Source organism: Salvelinus namaycush, chromosome 32 (assembly GCF_016432855.1).
Source record: "Salvelinus namaycush isolate Seneca chromosome 32, SaNama_1.0, whole genome shotgun sequence".
Lineage (NCBI taxonomy): Eukaryota > Metazoa > Chordata > Actinopteri > Salmoniformes > Salmonidae > Salvelinus > Salvelinus namaycush.
The window spans coordinates 14,069,832-14,091,994 of NC_052338.1; the positions used below are offsets into that span (position 1 = coordinate 14,069,832).

The 22,163-nt window shown below is 42.6% G+C and overlaps 1 protein-coding gene across 2 annotated transcripts in view; it reads right to left on the bottom strand.

Moving 5' to 3' along the window:
* Window positions 1-8,379: 8,379 nt before the first annotated feature.
* LOC120027250 (RNA polymerase II subunit A C-terminal domain phosphatase-like) overlaps window positions 8,380-22,163 on the bottom strand; it is a 119,337-nt gene continuing 105,553 nt past the window's right edge. Inside the window, exon 13 of one of the 2 annotated variants that reach the window (XM_038972151.1) lies at window positions 8,380-9,139. In XM_038972151.1, the coding sequence (XP_038828079.1) occupies window positions 8,986-9,139 (154 nt within the window). In that variant the 3' untranslated portion in view covers window positions 8,380-8,985. The remainder of the gene's footprint in view (window positions 9,140-22,163) is intronic. The other variant, XM_038972152.1, reaches the window with a different exon arrangement.

The following is a 22,163-nucleotide window of genomic DNA, read 5'->3' on the forward strand; positions in this document are numbered from 1 at the left end:
TATAAAAAGAGTAGAGATACCTACTTGTTACAGAAGCTAAACATATCATAGTTGACAGCTCATGTAATCTCGGAACCCAGAACCCTGAGACTACAGCTCATGTAGCAAACCTGCCTCCCTTGAACTAATCTCTGAAATGGCAAGCTGTCCAGTTTACAACTACAGGTACTGTACATGGAGACAGCAGCAGGGTGATGAGGCAGTACAGAAGGTCAGGTAACAGGAAGAAGCAGAAGGCTTCACTCCACGTTGAAACAGAGACGGCCTGTGAGACTTCATCTTTTAATCTGTGAAACCGAACCTTCATCAATGATAGTTTATGTAGTCTCCTCTTCTCTTATATTACCAGTCTTTATCCAGGAAAGACCTTGAGGTTAGAAGCTCTTCTTCTTCTTTGGTCTCCTCTTCTCTTATATTACCAGTCTTTATCCAGGAAAGACCTTGAGGTTAGAAGCTCTTCTTCTTCTGTGGTCTCCTCTTCTCTCTCCTCTCCACAGCGATTCAACGTCTCAAACACTCCCGCCCCCAGGGAGCGGCTGAGATAGGCTGGTTTTAACCTGTCAACCAGACCAGAATGACCATTGGCTGGGAGGTACAGTACACTACATGACCAAAAGTATGTGGACACCTGCTCGTCGAACATCTCATTCCAAAATCATGTCCATTAATATGGAGCTGGTCCCCCCTTTACTGTTATAACAGCCTCCACTCTTCTGGGAAGGCTTTCCACTAGATGTTGGAACATTGATGTGGGGATTTGCTTCCATTCAGCCACAAGAGCATTAGTGAGGTCGGGTACTGATGTTGGGCGATTAGGCCTGGCTCGCAGTCGGCATTCCAATTCATCCCAAAGGTGTTCGATGGGGTTGAGGTCAGGGCTCTGAGCAGGCCAGTCAAGTTCTTCCACACCGATCTCAACAAATTTCTGTATGGGCCTCGCTTTATCACGGGGGCCTAGCCCAAACCATGAAAAACAGCCCCAGACCATTATTTCTCCTCCACCAAACTTTATGGTTGGCACTATGCATTCGAGCAGGTAGCGTTTTCCTTGTATCCGCAAAACCCAGAATCGTTCGTCGGACTGCCAGATGGTGAAGCGTGATTCATCACTCCAGAGAACATGTTTCCACTGCTCCAGAGTCCAATGGCGGTGAGCTTTACACCACTCCAGTCGATGCTTGGCATTGTGCCTTGTAATCTTAAGCTCGGCCAAGGAAACCCATTTTATGAAGTTCCAGAAGAAACCATTCATGTGCTGACGTTGCTTCCAGAAGCAGTTTAGAACTCGGTTGTGAGTGTTGCAACCAATGACAGACCTTTTTACGTCCTACGCGCTTCAGCACTCGGTGGTTCCGTACTGTGAGCTTGTGTGGCCTACCACTTTGCGGCTGAGACGTTGTTGCTCCTAGACTTTTCCACTTCACAGTAACATCACTTACTGTTGACCGGGGCAGCTCTAGCAGGGCAGAAATTTGATGATGACATCCTATGGCAGTGCCAAATGGAAAGTCACTGAGCTCTTCAGTAAGGCCATTCTACTGCCAATGTTTGTCTATGGAGATTGGATGGCTGTGTGCTCAATTTGATACCTGTCAGCAACCGGTATGGCTTAAATAGCTAAATCTACTCATTTGAAGGGGTGTCCACATACTTTTGTATATCCAGTTTATGTCAGTCTGGCTGGAGACAGATGTGAGTGACACCTAAAACAGGAGACAATGCAGCAGAACAGAAGATAGGAGAGGAAAAGCCAACTCGGCAGAAACGTGAAATGAGAAATGAAGGGATCACCACGGACTTAACTATCTATCAATCAGCTGGAACAGGAAACATTTTCTCGACCTTAGGAGACAAGGTCTCAGGGATGGTTCCTCATCTACCCTGCCACTCTAAGACCTCCTGACTGAGGGGGTGGAGGGAGAGAGAAATGGAGCAATGGAGGCAGGGATGTAGGGAGAGAGATGGAAAACCATACCCAACATCTCACCTGGACTCCCATTTAAATGATTTAATGGCATAAAACAGACATCTGTAAAGCCTGCATAATATATCTGTATAGAGATTTCTATATTGTATTTTACATCACTCCTAATGGAAAACAATCATTTGACACTGAATATAATCTCTGAAGAAATGTATCAGCCACAAAAACAAACTATGTTATATTCTATGCTCTTTGCATGGAGAATAAGAATATAGTTAAAAGGAAAATTATTTTAAAATACTTTGGAAGTCATGTTTTTGCAAAGCATTCTACTACAAAGGTATTCATTTATTATTTCTCCCCTGTTACAGTCCCTCAGTCTCCATCCCATGTCAACATTACAAACTACTAATCAACTTCTACATGATGACTCCTGCTGTGTGACGCTCATACAGAAAAGGAGACTGTGTCTCTGTGATGATGAGAAGGAGAAACCCAGAGGTGCGTTACAGGTTCCATACATTACAATGAAAGGATGGTTGTGTCTAGAATGGCACCCTAATTCCCTATTTAGTGCACTAGCAATGCACTATATACAGTTGAAGTCAGAAGTTTACATACACCTTAGCCATTTAGACATATAAAATCAGTTTTTCACAATTCCTGACATTTAATCCTCGTAAAAATTCCCTGTTTTAGGTCAGTTAGGATTACCACTTTATTTTAAGAATGTGAAATGTTAGAATAATAGCAGAGAGAATAATTTATTTGAGCTTTCCCAGTGGGTCAGAAGTTTACATACACTCAATTAGTATTTGGTAGTATTGCCTTTAAATTGTTTAACTTGGGTCAAACGTTTCGGATAGCCTTCCACAAGCTTCTCACAATAAGTTGGGTGAATTTTTGCCCATTCCTCCTGACAGAGCTGGTGTAACGGAGTCAGGTCAGTACTTTGTGATGGCCACTCCGATACCTTGACTTTGTTGTCCTTAAGCCATTTTGCCACAACTTTGGAAGTATGCTTCGGGTCATTGTCCATTTGGAAGATCCATTTGCGACCAAGCTTTAACTTCCTGACTGATATCTAGAGATGTTGCTTCAATATATCCACATAATTTTCCTACTCATGATGCCATCTATTTTGTGAAGTGCACCAGTCCCTCTTGCAGCAAAGCACCCCCACAATAGGATGCTGCCACCCCTGTGCTTCACGGTTGGGATGGTGTTCTTCGGCTTGCAAGCCTCCCCCTTTTTCCTCCAATCATAACGCTGGTCACACAACATGCCATTGGAACACAGGAGTGATGGTTGCTGATAATGGGCCTATGTAGACCTATGTAGATATTCCATTAAAAAGCTGCTGTTTCCAGCTACAATAGTCATTTACAACATTAACAATGTCTACACTGTATTTCTGATCAATTTGATGTTATTTTAATGGACAAAAAAATGTTGCTTTTCTTTAAAAAATAAGGACATTTCTAAGTGACCCCAAACTTTTGAACGGTAGTGTATATAGGGAATAGGGTGCCATTAGGGACGCACACGATACAATACACTCCATTCGTTACACATTATTACACAAGTATCAATTATAAGTTCTGTGTGAGGGATGTCTGGCACAGGGCCTAAAGGTGGCCGGGATTGGGTTTCTTCAGACACAATACATTTTCCAATGATCAATGTCATAGGTGCTATTAAAATCGTGTGAATATAGTTCTACTAGTGAGTAAGCATCTCGGAGACTGATTTTAATATTACTCATGAAAAATGTCCCAAATCAATACTTATAGCCAGCCGAACATCAGAATAATGGAGGAAAAGTTATTTTCTGTCAAGGCATTTTTCAGTACCATGGATAGGTAGATAGACGTCTGTCTAATGGAAATGTTAGAGTCTACAGAGCTTTAGTAGACATACCGACAGTGAAGCTAGGGAGAATTCATTCACATCCCAAGAAGCCACAGCAACAAAGTCTCAGCTCATATCCAATCATCTTATCGTAAAGTCACGTGGCTCACTGCCAGTTTATCAACTCACTCTTATGATCGTATGTTGAAGTAATCATTTTTTCCTGTAACATGGTGGTGGGGAAATGAGGTCCAGAGATGTGTGTGTGTGTGATGAATATAGTGTGTATGGGTGTGTGTGTGTGTGTACACTCCATGTCTGGGCCAGCAGCAGTTCATCCAGAGGTAATGGACGGTCGGCTGTCCCTCCAACAGAGACATTGTTTGTAAATTTGTTGTTCGTCTGACTGGCTGAACAAATCTCTATCGACTGCTGCTAAATGCCACCACTGAGCTGGGTAGCAACCAGCTTTTCTTCTGGGAACTCGTTACTTGTTCTTCTTGTCAACATACACACACAGACAGACACACCGAGAGAGAGAGAGACAATCATTTCAAAGACAAATTAATAAACAAATCTTTATTAAATGAAAAGTATTTTCTGTCAGGTCAAGTATGAAATAGAATATATAAATACTTTACATAGTCTTCATTGAAAATAAAAACACAACAAACAAAAATTGAATAGAGAAAACCAAGGGTGGGGTGAATGTCCCAACCACAAACTATTTCATCTTTATCCATCTAATAAGGTTAATAATGTGACAGAATCTAAGGAGACACTGTACAGTGGCAGTTCATGTTCTGGGTGAGGACCCAGCATCACAGTGGCACAGCGTTTAACTCCTGACCCATGACCTCTCACCCCTGACCAATCGCAGCCCTGGATTCCAACACTACCTAACATGCTGACCAGACCGGACACATCGCGTGCGGGAGCGTCACAAAATAAATTTAGAAATCCATGTTATTCAATTATTGCACCCACACTGCTCACGCGCGCTAACGAGCGTCTGCGATGCCAAGGGCTAAAATAGAACTCCTTTCTATTTCTGACTCAGATCGCGCTGCAAGTCCTGCCTCTCCCATCTCCTCATTGGTTTATAGAAGCAGGTACCCACGTGCCATCTCCTCATTGGTTATACCCACGTGGGTGATTGAAAGACGAACTGTTTTGCCGGTGGTCGTGGTAATACTATGAAAGTTTGGATGCGATCACCATATAAGTTCAAAGATGAAAAAGCCTGGAAGGAGGAGAGATGACTAGAAGCGATTCGGTTGGCCATTTTATGTGTGTTTAATTGTCGGAGTAGAGGACCTTGTGCTTTTCAGGTAAAATAACAACTCAATGTTTATATCCCAGGACAAATTAGCTAGCAAGCTAACTAGCTAAATTGCCATACATGTTTAATGCTTTTCGACCTGTCCCCAAATTAATGTCATTGGTTCAGAGTTTGTTTTGATATTTTAACCTGCGTGTCGTGATCGCTTTTGGTGTAGGGGGACAAAATACATTTATGCGCGCAGCCGGTTTGGGTTCCGTGTAAGAGTAGGCAGGGAAAACCCGCTTTGGTGATTTCTGGTATATCATCAAAATAAATCAATCACAGCACGTTTTTAGACTCATTCAGCAGTTTTTACCTTAAGTGCAATTGGAAATGAAAGTTCAAAGTTCAATTGAAAATTATGCTGTCACTGCTTTCTGTTGACAAGACATTTGAATAAATAGCCCAATGTCAAAACAGTTTTAAAGTGCCCAAATCAATAACCAATATACACCCTTTGTGATATCTTGAAAACCTAAGCATCTACACATGCATGTGCAACAATAGTAATCATATTACTTTTTTTTTTTTAACTACACCGAAAAAACACTCACTTATAGATTAGGGGTGGGGGGGGAAGCGGAGAAATGTTTACATCACTGACAACCAGAACACAGTCAGCTACAGAGACGCAACAATGTTTTATCAATCACTCATATTATCATGTTGAAAACAATCGCGTGAGGGGGGAGATGAAATAACCATTTACATAAGTATTCACACCCCTGAGTCAATACTTCGTAGAAGCACCAATTACAGCTGTGAGTCTTTCTGGGTAAGTCTAATAGCTTTCCACACCTGGATTGTGCAACATTTGCCCATTATTATTTTCAAAATACTTCAACCTCTGTCAAATTGGTTGTTGATCAACCATTTTCAGATCTTGCCATACATTTTCCAGTAGATTAAGTCAAAACTGTAATTTAGCCACTCAGGAACATTCACTGTCTTCTTGGTAAGCAACTTTAGTGTAGATTTGGCCTTGTGTTTTAGATTATAGTCCTGCTGAAAGGTCAATTAATCTCACAGTGTCTGAAGTAAAGCAGAATGAACCAGGTTTTCCTGTAGGATTTTGCCTGTGCTTAGCTCAATTATTTTTTATCCTGAAAAACTCCCCAGTCCTTAATGATTACAAGCATACTCATAGCATGATGCAGCCACCACTATGCTTGAAAATATGGAGTGGTACTTACTCAGTAATGTGCTGTATTAGATTTGCCCCAAAAATAACACTTTGTATTCAGGACTAAAAGTTAATTGCTTTGTCTTATTTTTGCAGTATTACTTTAGTGCCTTGTTGCAAACAGGATTAATGTTTTGTATTATTTTTATTTGGTACAGGCTTCCTTCTATTCACTCTTTCAATTAGGTTAGTATTGTGGAGTCACTACAACGTTGTTGATCCATCCTCAGTTCTCTTTCCTTCCTCTCTGGCAACAGAGTTAGGGTTATGCATCTTTGTAATGACTGGGTGTATTGATAGACCATCCAAAGTGTAATTAATAACTTCAACATGCTCAAAGGGATATTCAATGTCTGTTTTTTTACCAATCTACCAATAGGTGCCCTTCTTTGCGTGGCATTGGAAAACCTCCCTGGTCTTTGTGATTGAATCTGTGTTTGAAATTCACTGCTCAACTGAGGGACTTTACAGATAATTGTATGTGTGGGGTACAGAGATGAGGTAGTCATTCATAAATTATGTTAAACACTATTATTGTAACTTAATGGGACTTGTTAAGCACATTTTTACTCCTGAACGTTAGGCTTGCCATAACAAAGGACTTTAACTCTTATTGACTCAAGACATTTCAGCTTTTCATTTGTAATACATTTGTTAACAATTCCACTTTGACATTATGGGGTATTGGGTGTAGACCAGTGACAAAAAAAATCTAAATTTAATCAATTTTAAATTCAGGCTAGTGCGTGTGATAAAAATCAACAGTATAAAATCAAAGATATTTATTTGTTTTAAGCAATTTATCTTATGTCATCGTGATGACTATAAAGTTTTATACTATCACCACCAATCTGATGTAAAAAGGACATGTAATTCCACAAAATGTTAAGAAGTGAAAATGCAAGCTTGTGTAAAGTAGCAACACAAACTGTCCACATTAGGGAAATTTGCGCAGTGTAAAATAATTGTATATGTCAAAATAATTCAACATGTCAATTTAAGGTGATAGTATATGTTGCCCACTCAAACTATTGAACAATGACATCTATTTCTCACCCATTTAACCATTTAGAGTTTAAAAATGCTCTCAAACACAATTTAACTGGGCGCTCTAAACTAGAGCCTCCATAGTGTCTGTGCAGCTGCCTGAACGTTTGACGTTCCTACTAAGAGCAGTTGAGACTGGGACACTTCCTGAACCTGGCTGAAATGTTAGTAAATCAATGCCTCCGCAAGTGGCTAAAACATAAATCACCTGCTAGAAGTAGCTATAAGAGCTAATAAGAAGAATGGTAATAAAGCAAAACAAAATAGCTCCACCAATCACAGGCTCCAGTGAGTGGCGGTTGAGACAGTGACCTGATTGGTGGGTCTCGAACCTAACCCTTTGACAGGTGAATTAGTCTCGACCATAGACATGGCATCATTGCATCTGGCCCATTATAGCGTCTGTGAGAGCACGGGCAGCACCAATGAGGTCATCTCCATTTTGAAGTAGTCAATTTTCTTCTTCTACGAGTTAGCAAAAAACTGAAAGGGTGTATACTGCCACCAGGAGTGTGTTGTTTGAACAGGTATAAAGCCAAAGGTGGCGATTTACTACCACCTGCAGTTATGAAATGTTTGCTCACAAGTGTAATTCATTGGCTGATCCCTACTGAGGAGTTGGATGGAATTATGTGATCCTTCCTTAACCCATAGGAAGTCCCACCCAGCTAAGTACTTTAAAATGGTGAAAGTCATCAATGTCACTGCCCATGTCAGAATGGCCTTTTGGGCACTAGCATCCTCTCTCTCGACCAGTTAACTTTTGAAGTTGGTGTTGGAAAGGTTGATCAAGACCATTGGTGGAGCCAGGAGGACAGGCACTGCTCATTGGTGGAGCCAGGAAGACCGGCACCTCTCATTGGTGGAGCCAGGACTGCTGCCACAGTGCAGCTTATATACTTCCTGCTTTGAGCTTTCAGCCAGAAGATAAACTGGTGATAACTAATGGTTGTATAATGAAGATGTTGATATTGCAGTGCATCCTGGGTGTTTGTCTCAGATAGCTCAGTTGACTTCATAAAGGTACCAACCAGAGTCATATATACATATCGATCTCTATATATGGCTCTGGTACCAACGCCACGGTAAAGAAGAACAGAGAGGAAAAGATCCAATGGGACACATTCAGGCATCTTAGTCATTCTGCTGGTAACAATGTTTTAATGATTAACCCCTAAAAAACAACAGGAAATAGGAACACAGGATGTGACGTCAGAGTAAAATGCTTAGCTGCAGGCTTTGATTGGCCTAGTTCAAACTCTTTGGCATCATACGACCAATGAATTAAGTAATTTGTTGAATTTATATAAAAGTCTTAATATGAAAACAAACTCAAGTAATACTAAATTAGCCAAAATCTCTCCTATTTTTCTCTTACAATAAAACAACTGTCGAAAGTTTCTACATTAACCCTAAAAATGATCTACAACTATATTTACACCCCGACGTTTTCCTACCGTACTAACCTACCTTTTCATTCTGTACAACACATTCAACCTCGTTAAAACACACACACCAGCACACAGCGTAGAGACAAAGATTCAGGTACCACCTGGACGTAAATCTGCTGGGGTAACTTACAGTGTTTCTGTGACGCATCGTTCACAAACGTCCAATCAAATGCCCAGTTCATTTGTCCAATCAAATTGATCCTTGTCAAATGAAGTCGTTGAGCTCCGCATCCAGGGCAGCGGCCATCTCATCAGCCTCTGAGCTTCCTTCCTCTTCCTCATTAGAATCCTTGGTGGACTCGTCCGCCGACTCCCCCTCTTCCTCCTCCTTGGCCTCAGCAAGCTTGCGCTTCTGTCCCCTGGAGAGAGAGGGAGAGAATGGTTGATGAGTAAAACCTTTTGTCTTGACACTTACTGCTATTGACACAAAGGGAATGGTCTCCTAATATGATGTTACATCATGTGTATAGATCATACTGAAGGCATGTCATTTAGCCATTAGCAGAAAAAGCAATACAGCGAAACATAACAGCAACACTATTTGAGTAAACAACCAGACATGAAATCTGAACAGTATTACAGCCATGTGGGGGTCTTTGGTAACTATCACAACGCTATTCAGACAGAACAGGGTGTTACTGATGTACCAAATCTCCTATATCCCTATCCAAGATGAAAAGGACTCACCACTATATTGAAGATTCATAATTTGCCTTGTTCCACACAAGACTGCTCTAACAATAACACCCCTGAGAACAGTCTGATGTAATGAGAGAGTAGGACTCTTCTCTTCTCCACAGAGCTGCAGCAAGTCGTATTCTACTGGAGCTGTCTAGTTACTGCCGCTGTGCTTCTATTTCTCAGCCTTCACAAAAGGCTGAGAAATACAGAGAGAGAAAGTCACAGACAGAGCACACAGCATGTGATACATCAGCCTTTCCTTTCTATTCCAGTTAAAGGAGAGAGAGCGCGAGACAGACACAGACAGACAGAGCGAGAGACTGATGCAGCCCCAGCAACGTACACCCTGCCCAGACCAGCGAGACACCCTCCCAAAAGGACCAGCACCAAGAGAACCCACGGCAAGAGAGCCTACACCCAGACCACAGTGTCACCAGCCACACCCCAACCAGCTGAGACCTCCCCAAACAAACCCTGGCCACACCCTATACAGGACCCCCCCAGATCAGGCCTATGCCCCTTCTGGCCCCCCGCCCCTGCATCAAGGACCTCAATAGGACAGCAGGACATATGCCCAGGCCGTGAGCAGAGAAACAGGCCCAACCCCCACTATTACTCCTGCCCAAGCCCCATCCTGCAACCTAAGAGCTATGTATCAGATGCTCAACATGCTCTGCTCACACCTACTGTAATAGTCGTGGCCTAAACCACACGAAAACAACACTAGACACTATGGAACACAAAGCTTTTACTATCTCATCCTGGAATATACAAGGTCTGCGGACATCTGCCTTTGGCCTAAAGAACAGGAACCAAGACTTCAAAGAAATTGGAAATACAGACATTGTCATCCTACAAGAAACATGGTACAGAGGAGACAGTATTGCATCCCAAATATGCCCCCCTAGAAACAACTATGACAAAACAACGCAAAAAATGCGTCACAACTCATGCAGCTCTGTCGCACGCTGTGTCTGTACATAGTCAATGGTAGGTTTCGAAGAGACTCCTATGGTAGGTACACCTACAGCTCATCCCTTGGCAGTAGTACTGTAGATTACTTTATCACTGACCTCAACCCAGAATCTCTCAGAGCGTTCAGTCAGCCCACTAACACCCCTATCAGATCACAGCAAAATCACAGTCTACTTGAACAGAGCAATACTCAATCATGAGGCATCCAAACCAAAGGAACTGAATAATATTAAGAAATGGTATAGATGGAAGAAAAGTAGTGTAAAAACTAACCAAAAAACTATTAGGCAACACTAAACTTCCTGGACAAAACATTTCACTGTAATAGTTAAGGTGTAAACTTGGCAGAAAGCCTAAACAGTATATTTTACCTTCCAGCTTCTCTATCAAATCAAAAAATGTCAAGCAGACAACCTAAGAAAATTTACAACAATGACAAATGGTTTGATGCAAAAACCTAAGAAAGAAATTGAGAGACCTATCCAACCAAAAACATAGAGACCCAGAAAACCTGAGTCTACGCCTTCACTATGGTGAATTACTACAATACAGAAATACAATACGGAAAAAGAAGGAGCAGGACGTCAGAAATCATTTCAACGTAATTGAAGAATCCAGAGACTCTAACCCCTTCTGGGAAAACTGGAACACACTAAACAAACAACACGAAGAGTTATCTATCCAAAACGGAGATGTGTGGATAAACTGCTTCTTCATTTTTTTTTTTTAGCTCTATAAAAAAGAACAGCAAAAACATATACATGATCAATTACAAATCTTGGAATCAGCTATTAAAGACTACCAGAACCCACTGGATTCTCCAATTACATTGAATGAACTACAGGACAAAATACAAACCCCAAAAAGACCTCTGGTGTTGATGGTATCCTGTTCATGAAATGATAAAATATACAGACCACAAATTGCAATTGGCTATACTTAAACTCTTTAAAATAATCCTCATCTTCCCCAATATTTGGAACCAATAATTGATAATCCCAATCCACAAAAGTTGAGACAAATTCGACCCCAATAATTACCCTGGGATATGCATCAACAGCAACCTTGGGAAAATCCTCTGCATTATCATTAACAGCAGACTTGTACATTTCCTCAGTGAAAACAATGTACTGGGCAAATGTCAAATTGGCTTTTTACCAAATTACCGTACAACAGACCACGTATTCACCCTGCACACCCTAATTGACAAACAAACAAACGCAAAGTCTTCCCATGCTTTGTTGACTTCAAAAAAGCTTTTGAATCAATTTGGCATGAGGGTTTGCTATACAAATTGATGGAAAGTGGTGTTGGGGGGAAAAACATCCGACATTATAAAATCCATGTACACAAACAACAAGTGTGCGGTTGAAATGGACAAAAAACACATTTATTTCCACAGGGCCGTGGGGTGAGACAGGGATGCAGCTTAAGCCCCACCCTCTTCAACATATATATAAACACATTGGCGAGGGCACTAGAACAGGCTGCAGGACCCGGCCTCACCCTACTAGAATCTGAAGTCAAATGTCTACGGTTTGCTGATGATCTGGTGCTTCTGTCCCCAACCAAGGAGGACCTACAGCAGCACCTAGATCTTCTGCACAGATTCTGTTAGACCTGGGCCCTGACAGTAAATCTCAGTAAGACAAAAATAATAGTGTTACAAAAAAGGTCCAGTTGCAAGGACCACAAATAGAAATGCCATCTAGACACCGTTGCCCTAGAGCACACAAAAAACAATTCATCCCTCGGCCTAAACATCAGCGCCACAGGTAACTTCCACAAATCTGTGAAAGATCTTAGAGACAAGGCAAGAAGGGCCTTCTATGCCATCAAAAGGAACATAACATTTGACATACCAATTAGGATCTGGCTAAAAATACTTCAACCAGTTATAGAACCCATTACCCTATATAGTTGTGAGGTCTGGGGTCCGCTCACCAACCAAGAATTCACTAAATGGGAAAAATATCCTCTGTGTACAACGTAAAACACCAAATATGCTTGCAGAGCAGAATTAGGCCGATACCCTCTAATTATCAAAATCCAGAAAAGATCTGTTAAATTCTACAACTGCCTGAAAGGAAGTGATTCCCAAACCTTCCATAAAGCCAACTTCTCCAGGTTCATCTCTCTGTAGGTGAGTACCCTAAGCAAGCTGGTCCTGGGGCTCTGTTCACAAACAAACACCACAGAGCCCCAGGACAACAACACAATTCGACCCAAACAAATGAGAAAACCAAAATATAATTACTTGACATATTGGAAAGAATGAACAAAAAAAACTGAGCAAACTAGAATGCTATTTGGCCCAAAACAGAGAGTACACAGTGGCAGAATACCGGACCCCTGTGACTGACCCAAAACAATGTACAGACTCAGTGAGCATAGCCTTGTAATTGAGAAAGGCCGCCGTAGGCAGACCTGGCTCTCAAGAGAAGACAGGCTGTGCGTACACTGCCCACAAAATGAGGTGGAAACTGAGCTACACTTCCCAACCTCCTAACAAATATATGATATATTAGAGACACATATTTCCTTCAGATTACACAGACCCTCAAAGAATTTAAAAACAAATCCAATTTTGATAAACTCCCATATCTATTGGGTGAAATTCCACAGTGTGCAATCACAGCAGCAATATTTGTGACCTGTTGCCAAAAGAAAAGGGCAACCAGTGTAAATTACAACCCATATTTATTTATTTTCCCTTTTTTACTTGAACTATTTGCACATTGTTACAACACTGTATATAGACAGAATATGACATTTGAAATGTCTTAATTCTTTTGGAACTTGTGTGAGTAATATTTACGGTTCACTATTTGTTTATTTCACTTTTGTTTATCCCTTTCACTTGCTTTGGCAATGTTAAAATAGGTTTCCCATGCCAATAAAGACCCTTGAATTGAACTGAGAGAGGTGAAACCAAATGGAGAGAGGATAGGACATGTATTCAAGAGACCAAGGGACTCCCTCCAGGAGGGTGAAGGGTTAAACATGCCCACCTCTCCCCTCCTCCACCCCTGGCTCTGTGACATCTCCCCTCTCCCCCCAGTGACACCTCCGCAGCAGAGGGCTCGTTAGCATGATGCTAATGAGGCAGGTAGGGGAGCGTGTACAGTAGGATTACATCACACACACCTCCACAGAGAGAGAAGGGGGCTTTCTCATTAGTGGTCTTCTGTCAGTTTGTCCTCCTAACCCTCTCACCAATCCCCTACCCTCCACAGAGCAGCAACACTCTTGATTAGTGTGTTCATTAAAACTAGAACCGCCGAAGGCCGACGCCCACTGCCGTTTGATTTTGTGGTGCACCATATGAACCACAAGTGGTGGCGCTTATGTTCACGGCAAATCATTTGACCACACGCCTTGTGGGTTGACAACTCTTTTCCTTTGAATTCATCAACAAAAAAGCTGTTAATGGACTTTATTACTTACTCGTGGTTGGGTAGGTTACTTTCTAAATATAATCTGTTACAGTTACTGATTACAATTTTGGACAGGTAAGGTAACTTTTGGATTACCTAAACTCAGTAATGTAATCTGATTACCTTCTCCCCTTAAGAGGCCTTAGAAAACGACAAAAAGGATCCATCAAACATTTGGTGAGTCTGACTTGTGGTCAGACACGCTCAGGTGGAACAAATGTGTATTCATCCTGCTACCAGCCACTTTTACCCCTGTTTACAATCCCTCCAGTACCGCTGCACACTGGAATAAAAGTACGGGCACTGACCTACCTGTATATAACTGGACCTTTTCTCTTCCCTCACACTTCATGTGTTGTATTTCTTATCTATATTACTACCTTTATTGCATATTATCGGGAAAGAGCTCACAAGTTACGCATTTCAACTGTACTGTTTTACACCTGCTGTATCCTGTGCATGTGACATCTGGAAACGAGAAACTTCAAAATAAACGGCTACTGGACTGTATTACTCTAGAACTAATCTAATCTACCATTTAAAAAAAATATCAAATGTATGACATTGTGATGTTTTCAATGCGTTTCAGGCCTGTAGAGTAGGCAAATACAAACCGTATCCGTAGCCTACATGTATCAACAAATCACTTTTGTACATCATATCACTTTTGTACTTGATGTGCATCTTATGAAGACTTCCTAAAGCAATCATATACGCTTCATAAGCACTACATAAATGAGCCACAAATCTATAAAACATATTTCATGCTCTATATAGGTTTAATAAATGTGAACAAATAAACGGATGTTATGTCACACAGTTATGACACATTCTGAATCTTTAGAGAGCATGATATATGGTGATTTGTAAAGCATCTATGTAGTGCTAATGAATCCCATAAGATGCTCTTCAAATGAAGCGGGAACAACTCTTCTTTCTATATCATTTCAATGATATATTTCCACAAAGGTTTCTGTATGCAATTCATCTTTTATATTTGTGTTTTGAATTATTTCTCAAGCGTTGGTACCTTTGTTTATGGCAAATCATTTGACCGTTCGCGCTTGTGGGTTGATATCCTTTTTACTTTGTGAAATGATCCTGAGAAGCCCAGCGGTTCTACTGTTAAAGGTCAGAGGTCATCAAACTTTAGTTTAGGAAAAACTCCTAAAATGGCAGCCCAGGTCTAGTACAGTAGCCTGCTGTGTGTGAAACGTTACTGTCTCTCTAAACTGAACCTTCAGGTGTCGCCTAATGGTGTAGGCCTAACTATGGAATAGTCTTGTCATGCTTGCAACTGAATGACTTACTGGCATCAGGCTGTTTGGTTTGTAAACATAGAACACATATTAGGAGGTAATAACAAGGTCATGTAGTGGCTAAGAGCAGAGTTGAATTATATCTAGTATTGTATTATCACAGCAGTTACATTACGTTTTATTATGGTTGTCTTATCAAAACAGGACCATCTCAGCAGGCTGTCATCTGAGAAGTGGAGTTATCAAACTGATATCATCAGTGAAGGCTGGCTGCTGACAGCGAAGAATGTGTGTGTGTTTATCTGTGTGTGTGTTTATCTCTGTGTGTGTGTTTATTTGTGTGTAACAGCTCTACATTAATAGTCAGACTCAGGGGGAGGCTGTGTGTGTGTGTGTGTGTGTGTGTGTGTGTCAGCAGCAGTGGGGAGTTCCTTCACTGCTCTCCTCTCCACATGATTACCACCAATCTCAGACACAAGCACCATGGCTATGAATACAACACACACACACCGTGCCAAGACACACACGCACCATCTCACCCTTTAAAACAAACTCCTCATCAATTAATCAGGTTTTTATCAGGAATGTACTTTGTTTCATTAGACAATATTGCATTTTCAACCTTCGGATCATCCTTCTCCAACTCCTCCTCTCCTTTTCCTCCCTATCCCTTTCTCATCATTAGCGTCTCAAATTAGCGAGGAGCCTGGGGCTTAAAGTACTCCTTAAGTAGCCCTCAGGAACACCGGTATTCAGCTCTAACTGCCTGCAACGCGTGGAGAAAGTGTGGAGTGGCTACGGTTAAAAGTCCAGTATTGTATTCATCTGAAGGTCCAATGAAAGGCCAGGAGCTAAAGTCTAACTCTGGTTTCTCTGAGGATTCCATCCAGGCAGAGCAGAGAGACTTCAATTCAGTTGAACACAATGTCTCTTTCCTCTGTATTACATACAGCATATCAACTTAGGGAGATGACTGAGCAGGAAGATTCTATTAAAAAGACACTAGGGTTTCTATTCATATATATATTTATGAGAGAGAGAACAGAGGCAGAGAGAGAGAGAGAAGGAACGAGAACCAGAGAGAGAGAGGGGGGCGGGGGAGAAAGAGAATGGAGAGAAGAGGTGGAGGACAGATCTCTCTTTGTCGTTCTGTCTGGTCTAGTGCCACAGCCTGCTGTGCTGCAGCAGGGTTAAGCAACTCTCTAAACGGAGACTTTCCCATGATTCCCTGCTAGACTCCGCTAGAACACGGAGATGACGGAACCTTCTGAAACAGCTCCTTCATTTGCATTTTCTCATTAGAACCTCTGAGATCAGCCAATAACAGAGAACGACTGGTCTGATGTGTTTCTGAAATCACTCAGCTCGGGGAGGAAGAGACTCGGGGAGAAACACCTACATCAAAGTTGTTCTAAACAACATCTGGCCTAACACTATCGAACTCCTAGAAATCACTATGTAATGTAGTAGCAGCAGGGGCCAAATCGGCCACAAGTGGATTCTTTACATTTCCTCGAAGCACTTACTCTCAGAGCACCAACTCTATCGAATTCAACGTTTCTATCCAGGGAGAGAAATGATGTGTTCTAGCAGTCCCGCTGCAGATCTGTGGTGAATGCTGAAAGGAGCAGGCTGGGCTAAAAGGCTAAACTATTGATTGGCTCTCAGCCCAGAGAGAGAGAAGTTAGACATATGAAGCGTTCTGTAATGGCCTTAGAGAGATCACAAGACCAGACTGTCAAATGAACACTTGAATAGAAATAGCTTGCTATTATCACGGTAATTTACAGAACTGTTAACAACTCATTCTGCATGACATGCATCTTTAAATGACCACTGTTAGAAAGATGGCTTTCTCCACCGATGTCATCAAAACATCAGTCATCTTTAAAATGAGATTGAAGCATTCGACTGAATGGAATCGGCTGAACCCGTGTCTGTCCCACATGTCAATATCATTATGGTCTGGTTGATTTAATTAACATACTGTCAGACGCTGCTTCATGCATGGATGATTCAGAACAGAAGACAATCAACTTTCTCTAATTACCTGGTGTTACGGACACAAGGCACATCCGAAATCACTTCCTAATGCTATCATCTGTGGGCTGTGATGAGGCGGTGTGTCCCCTGAGGCAGTGTGTGTGTGTGTGTGTGTGTGTGTTGTGATTATATTCAGGGCGTCAATAGGACATGCTCCCCAGTCCTCTGCCATTGTGACGGTGAACTAACAGCCGTAGGCCACACCAGGCCATTCCAGCTCCACACACTGGTGTTAGTGTGATGGTAACTGATATGAATGGCACACAATGAGAAGAGAAAACAGGATTGGGAGGATAAAGATGACCTGAAGCGCTCCGTCTGGTCTCAGAGCTGTGTATTTTAGTCACACATACAGTCCAGACAGCACCAACACAGCCTACATGTTGCGGATAGACTAGATGAGCTGGGGAAGGTATTGAAGAAGCTGGCGTGTTGCAGCAGTACACAACCCAGTGTTTCTGTGTTGGGTATTTTCCCCCACAGATAAAGGCAGGGCAGCCAGTAGTTAGGAGCAGGCAGCAGCAGTAGAAGCTCTGTGTGAGTCTCCTGGGCTCCAAATACTTCCCACAATCCTGTGGCGCAGGGAGACGCTAAGGGGAAACACCAGCAGAGATGAAAGGGGAGAAGAGGAGATGAGAAAGGGGGAGAAGAGGAGAGAGAGATGGGTAGTGCAGAGGAGAAGAGGTGGGTGCCAAATGCTAAAGACTATGCTAAATACCCCCCCCCCCCAAAAAAAGACTAGATACAACTCTATTTTCTCTCTCCGTCTGTGAATCGGTCTCTTTAAAGTATATGCAGTTTACACAGAGGAAGAGATGGCGATGATACAGAAGGAGAGAGCGAGGTGTGTCTGTGAGTGAGTAATACCTATTAAAATTTGGCTAAAACTAATTGAATGTGTCATTGAACCATTTGCACTTTATGGCAGCGAGGTGAGGGGTCCACTTGCAAAACAAGATTTCACCAAATGGGACAAACACCCCATTGAAACCCTGCATGCAGAGTTCTGTAAGATTCTCCTACATGTCCAGAGGAAAACTACAAACAATGCATGCAGGGCAAAATTAGGCCAATATCCACTAATAATAAAAACTCAAAAAAGAGCAATTAAGTTTTGGAAACATCTAAAATACAGTGACCCCCTCTCATATCATCACCAAGCCCTGCAATGCCAAGAGCTGAACAAAGAGTCCCCTCATCCAGCTGGTCCTGGGGCTGAGTTCACAAACCTGTTCTACTAACACACTGAAGCCTCAGGATCAGAACATCCAATCAATCAGGATAAACCAAATTATAACACAGTCAAAACAAAACTATATTGCTTATTAGGAAGCACAAAGCAAAATGCAGTGCTATCTGGCCCTAAATCGACAGTACACCGGCTAAATATTTGACCATGGTTACTGATCAAAACCTTAGAAAAACCTTGACAAAGTACAGGCACAGTGAGCACAGCCTTGCCATTGAGAAGGGTAGACACAGGAAAACCTGTCTCCCTGTAGAGGAAAGGCTGTGCAACCACTGCACAACAGCAGAGCCTGAGACGGAGCTGCATTTCCTGACAAAATGTCAAAAATATAAAATAATTAGAGTGTGTCATTTCCCCAAATTTGAAACCCTTATTCAATGTTTCAAAGACCTCTCTGATGAGGATAGGCTACCCGTCCTGTTGGGGGAGGACGCAGAGAGCTGTGGGTTGGCAGTGCACTACATTGCTGCCTGCCATAAGTTGAGGGACAGTGTCTGACAGACCAATCAACCTGCACATGTCCTCTACTGTATGTTTATTGTTATTGTTGAATGTATGGTTATTTTGACACTTGGTTATTGTTGTTACTGTTGTCTCGTTGACAATTTTGATTCTCATTTTTATATTGTAAATATCCAAAATAAGCTTTGGCAATATGTACATTGTTACGTCATGCCAATAAAGCAAATTGAATTGAGTAAGTGAGGAGGGAGAGCATCAGAGAGCGAGACGAGGGAATAGAGAAAGAAAGAGAGCGAAAGAGTAAAAGGAAGTGTGGGGGAAGCCCCGACACGACAGCAGAGACTTCAAGCAGCTCCGAGCTGTTCTTGAGAACACATCTGACAGCTCAGAGTTTGACACTGCTTAGAGAGAAAGAGAAAGAGAGACAGAGACACAGAGAGAGAGAGAGAGAGAGAGAGACAGAGACACAGAGAGAGAGAGAGAGAGAGAGAGAGATACACAGACAGAGAGAGAGAGACAGAGAGAGAGAGAGAGAGAGAGAGACACAGAGAGACAGAGAGAGAGACAGAGAGAGAGAGAGAGAGACAGAGACACAGAGAGACAGAGAGAGAGAGAGAGACACAGAGAGACAGAGAGAGAGAGAGAGAGAGAGACAGACACAGAGAGACAGAGAGAGAGAGACACACAGAGAGACAGACAGAGACACAGAGAGAGACAGAGAGAGAGATAGAGACAGAGACACAGAGAGACAGAGAGAGAGACAGAGAGAGAGAGAGACAGAGACACAGAAAGACAGAGAGAGACAGAGACACAGAGAGACAGAGAGACAGAGAGAGACAGAGAGAGACAGAGACACAGAGAGACAGAGAGAGAGACACAGAGAGACAGAGAGAGAGAGACACAGAGAGACAGAGAGAGAGAGAGAGAGAGAGAGAGACACACAGAGAGACAGAGAGACAGAGAGAGAGAGACAGAGACACAGAGAGACAGAGACAGAGAGAGACAGAGAGAGAGACAGAGACACAGAGAGACAGAGAGAGACAGAGACAGAGACACAGAGAGACAGAGAGAGAGAGAGACAGAGAGACAGAGAGAGAGACACAGAGAGACAGAGAGAGAGAGAGACACACAGAGAGAGAGAGAGAGACACACAGAGAGACAGAGACAGAGAGAGAGAGACAGAGAGACACAGAGAGACAGAGAGAGAGAGACAGAGACAGAGAGAGACAGAGAGAGAGAGACAGAGACAGACAGAGAGAGAGAGCGAGACAGAGACACAGAGAGACAGAGAGAGAGCCAGAGACACAGAGAGACAGAGAGAGAGACAGAGACACAGACACAGAGAGAGAGAGAGAGAGAGAGGAAGATCCAGGGAATGAGAAAGGAGAACAAAGACGTGTGTGTGTGGTGTGGCCTGTGGTGTGTGTGAGGGAGAGAGAGTGAGTGAGAAAGTTAAGGGGAAAAAGAAAGAGGGAAGACAATACAGAGAGGAAGGGGAGAAAGAGACAAATGGAATCTTTTCAAGGACACCAGAGTCTAAAGAGAAAATGGAAGCTCTTCATCTGCTAAGATGTATTGCCAGTGCAAATGGAGAATGCAGAACTTATCACAGTGCACCAGCAGTTCCTCTAACTAGTCACCATATTAACAGCGGATTAAACACTAATACCATGCAGGAAGTAGTTCTATCAACATTGCGTCCCAAATGGCACCATATTCCCTTTATAGTGCACTACTTTTGCCCAAGCCCATAGGGCCTGGCTCTTTCTGTAACCTAATTAAAGAGCCACACAGAGGAAGATGAAAGAAGGTAATTTGGCAAGGAGAAGGAGTGGACAAGTTGTGAGGGATGTGTTGGGGAGCTTTGCTTAGCCATGCTGAAACCACAATCACTGTTTCAATACAGAAGCAGGGGAATGAAAAACACAGAAATGCAAAACAGCACGACAACACGCACCCACATAATAAAAACATTCATCCCAGACATTTCTTTTTACCCAAGTGCTTTCTCTTTCCCCACAAAGTTGTTTCATCGATGACCATCACAGACTGAACTCAGTGAAAAACTGCTTAAGCTGCCAAAGCAAAGCCATCTCAGTCTCAGCTGAACGTGAGAGATGTGTGTGGAGTCACCAGTGTGTCCTCACATTAGTGTCACTATCTCCTGTCCCTCCAGTCCCTTAGCCCTCCCCGTCCCAACCAGATTAAATGCTCCGGGCTTCCTTTCATATGTCTGTTTTTTCCTCTCTGAAGACACAGACATCTTTGTCAGGACTGTCACAGTTCTGTCGCTAACAGATGTGGTGGTTTCTCCTCACTGGGTTGTGTCCAAAATGAAACTGGCCAAAAGTAGTGCACTAGGGAATAGGGTGCCATTGCGATGTACCCTGGGAGCTGAGCCCAGAGGATTGCACTATACCTGATGCAGGTCTAACACGGTTCAGCACCAGGGTCAAGTCAGCTCCTTATCTTTAATGACTCATTAAATATTCATTGAGATTGACCGTGCCAAACCCTGTTCATTCATTTATCAGCTCAGCCTCTTGACGCTCTCCTGAACATATTAAAGATTTGTTTTGGTCTCTGGAGGTAATCTAGTTCATGTTCCAAAGACACGCAAAAACACATTTCACTCCCACTCTCATTACTACTAGTGTAGTGTCTAACCCTGGCCCCTCTCATTACTACTAGTGTAGTGTCTAACCCTGGCCCCTCTCATTACTACTAGTGTAGAGTCTAACCCTGGCCCCTCTCATTACTACTAGTGTAGAGTCTAACCCTGGCCCCTCTCATTACTACTAGTGTAGAGTCTAACCCTGGCCCCTCTCATTACTACTAGTGTAGAGTCTAACCCTGGCCCCTCTCATTACTACTAGTGTAGTGTCTAACCCTGGCCCCTCTCATTACTACTAGTGTAGAGTCTAACCCTGGCCCCTCTCATTACTACTAGTGTAGAGTCTAACCCTGGCCCCTCTCATTACTACTAGTGTAGTGTCTAACCCTGGCCCCTCTCATTACTACTAGTGTAGTGTCTAACCCTGGCCCCTCTCATTACTACTAGTGTAGAGTCTAACCCTGGCCCCTCTCATTACTACTAGTGTAGAGTCTAACCCTGGCCACTCTCATTACTACTAGTGTAGTGTCTAACCCTGGCCCCTCTCATTACTACTAGTGTAGTGTCTAACCCTGGCCCCTCTCATTACTACTAGTGTAGTGTCTAACCCTGGCCCCTCTCATTACTACTAGTGTAGAGTCTAACCCTGGCCCCTCTCATTAC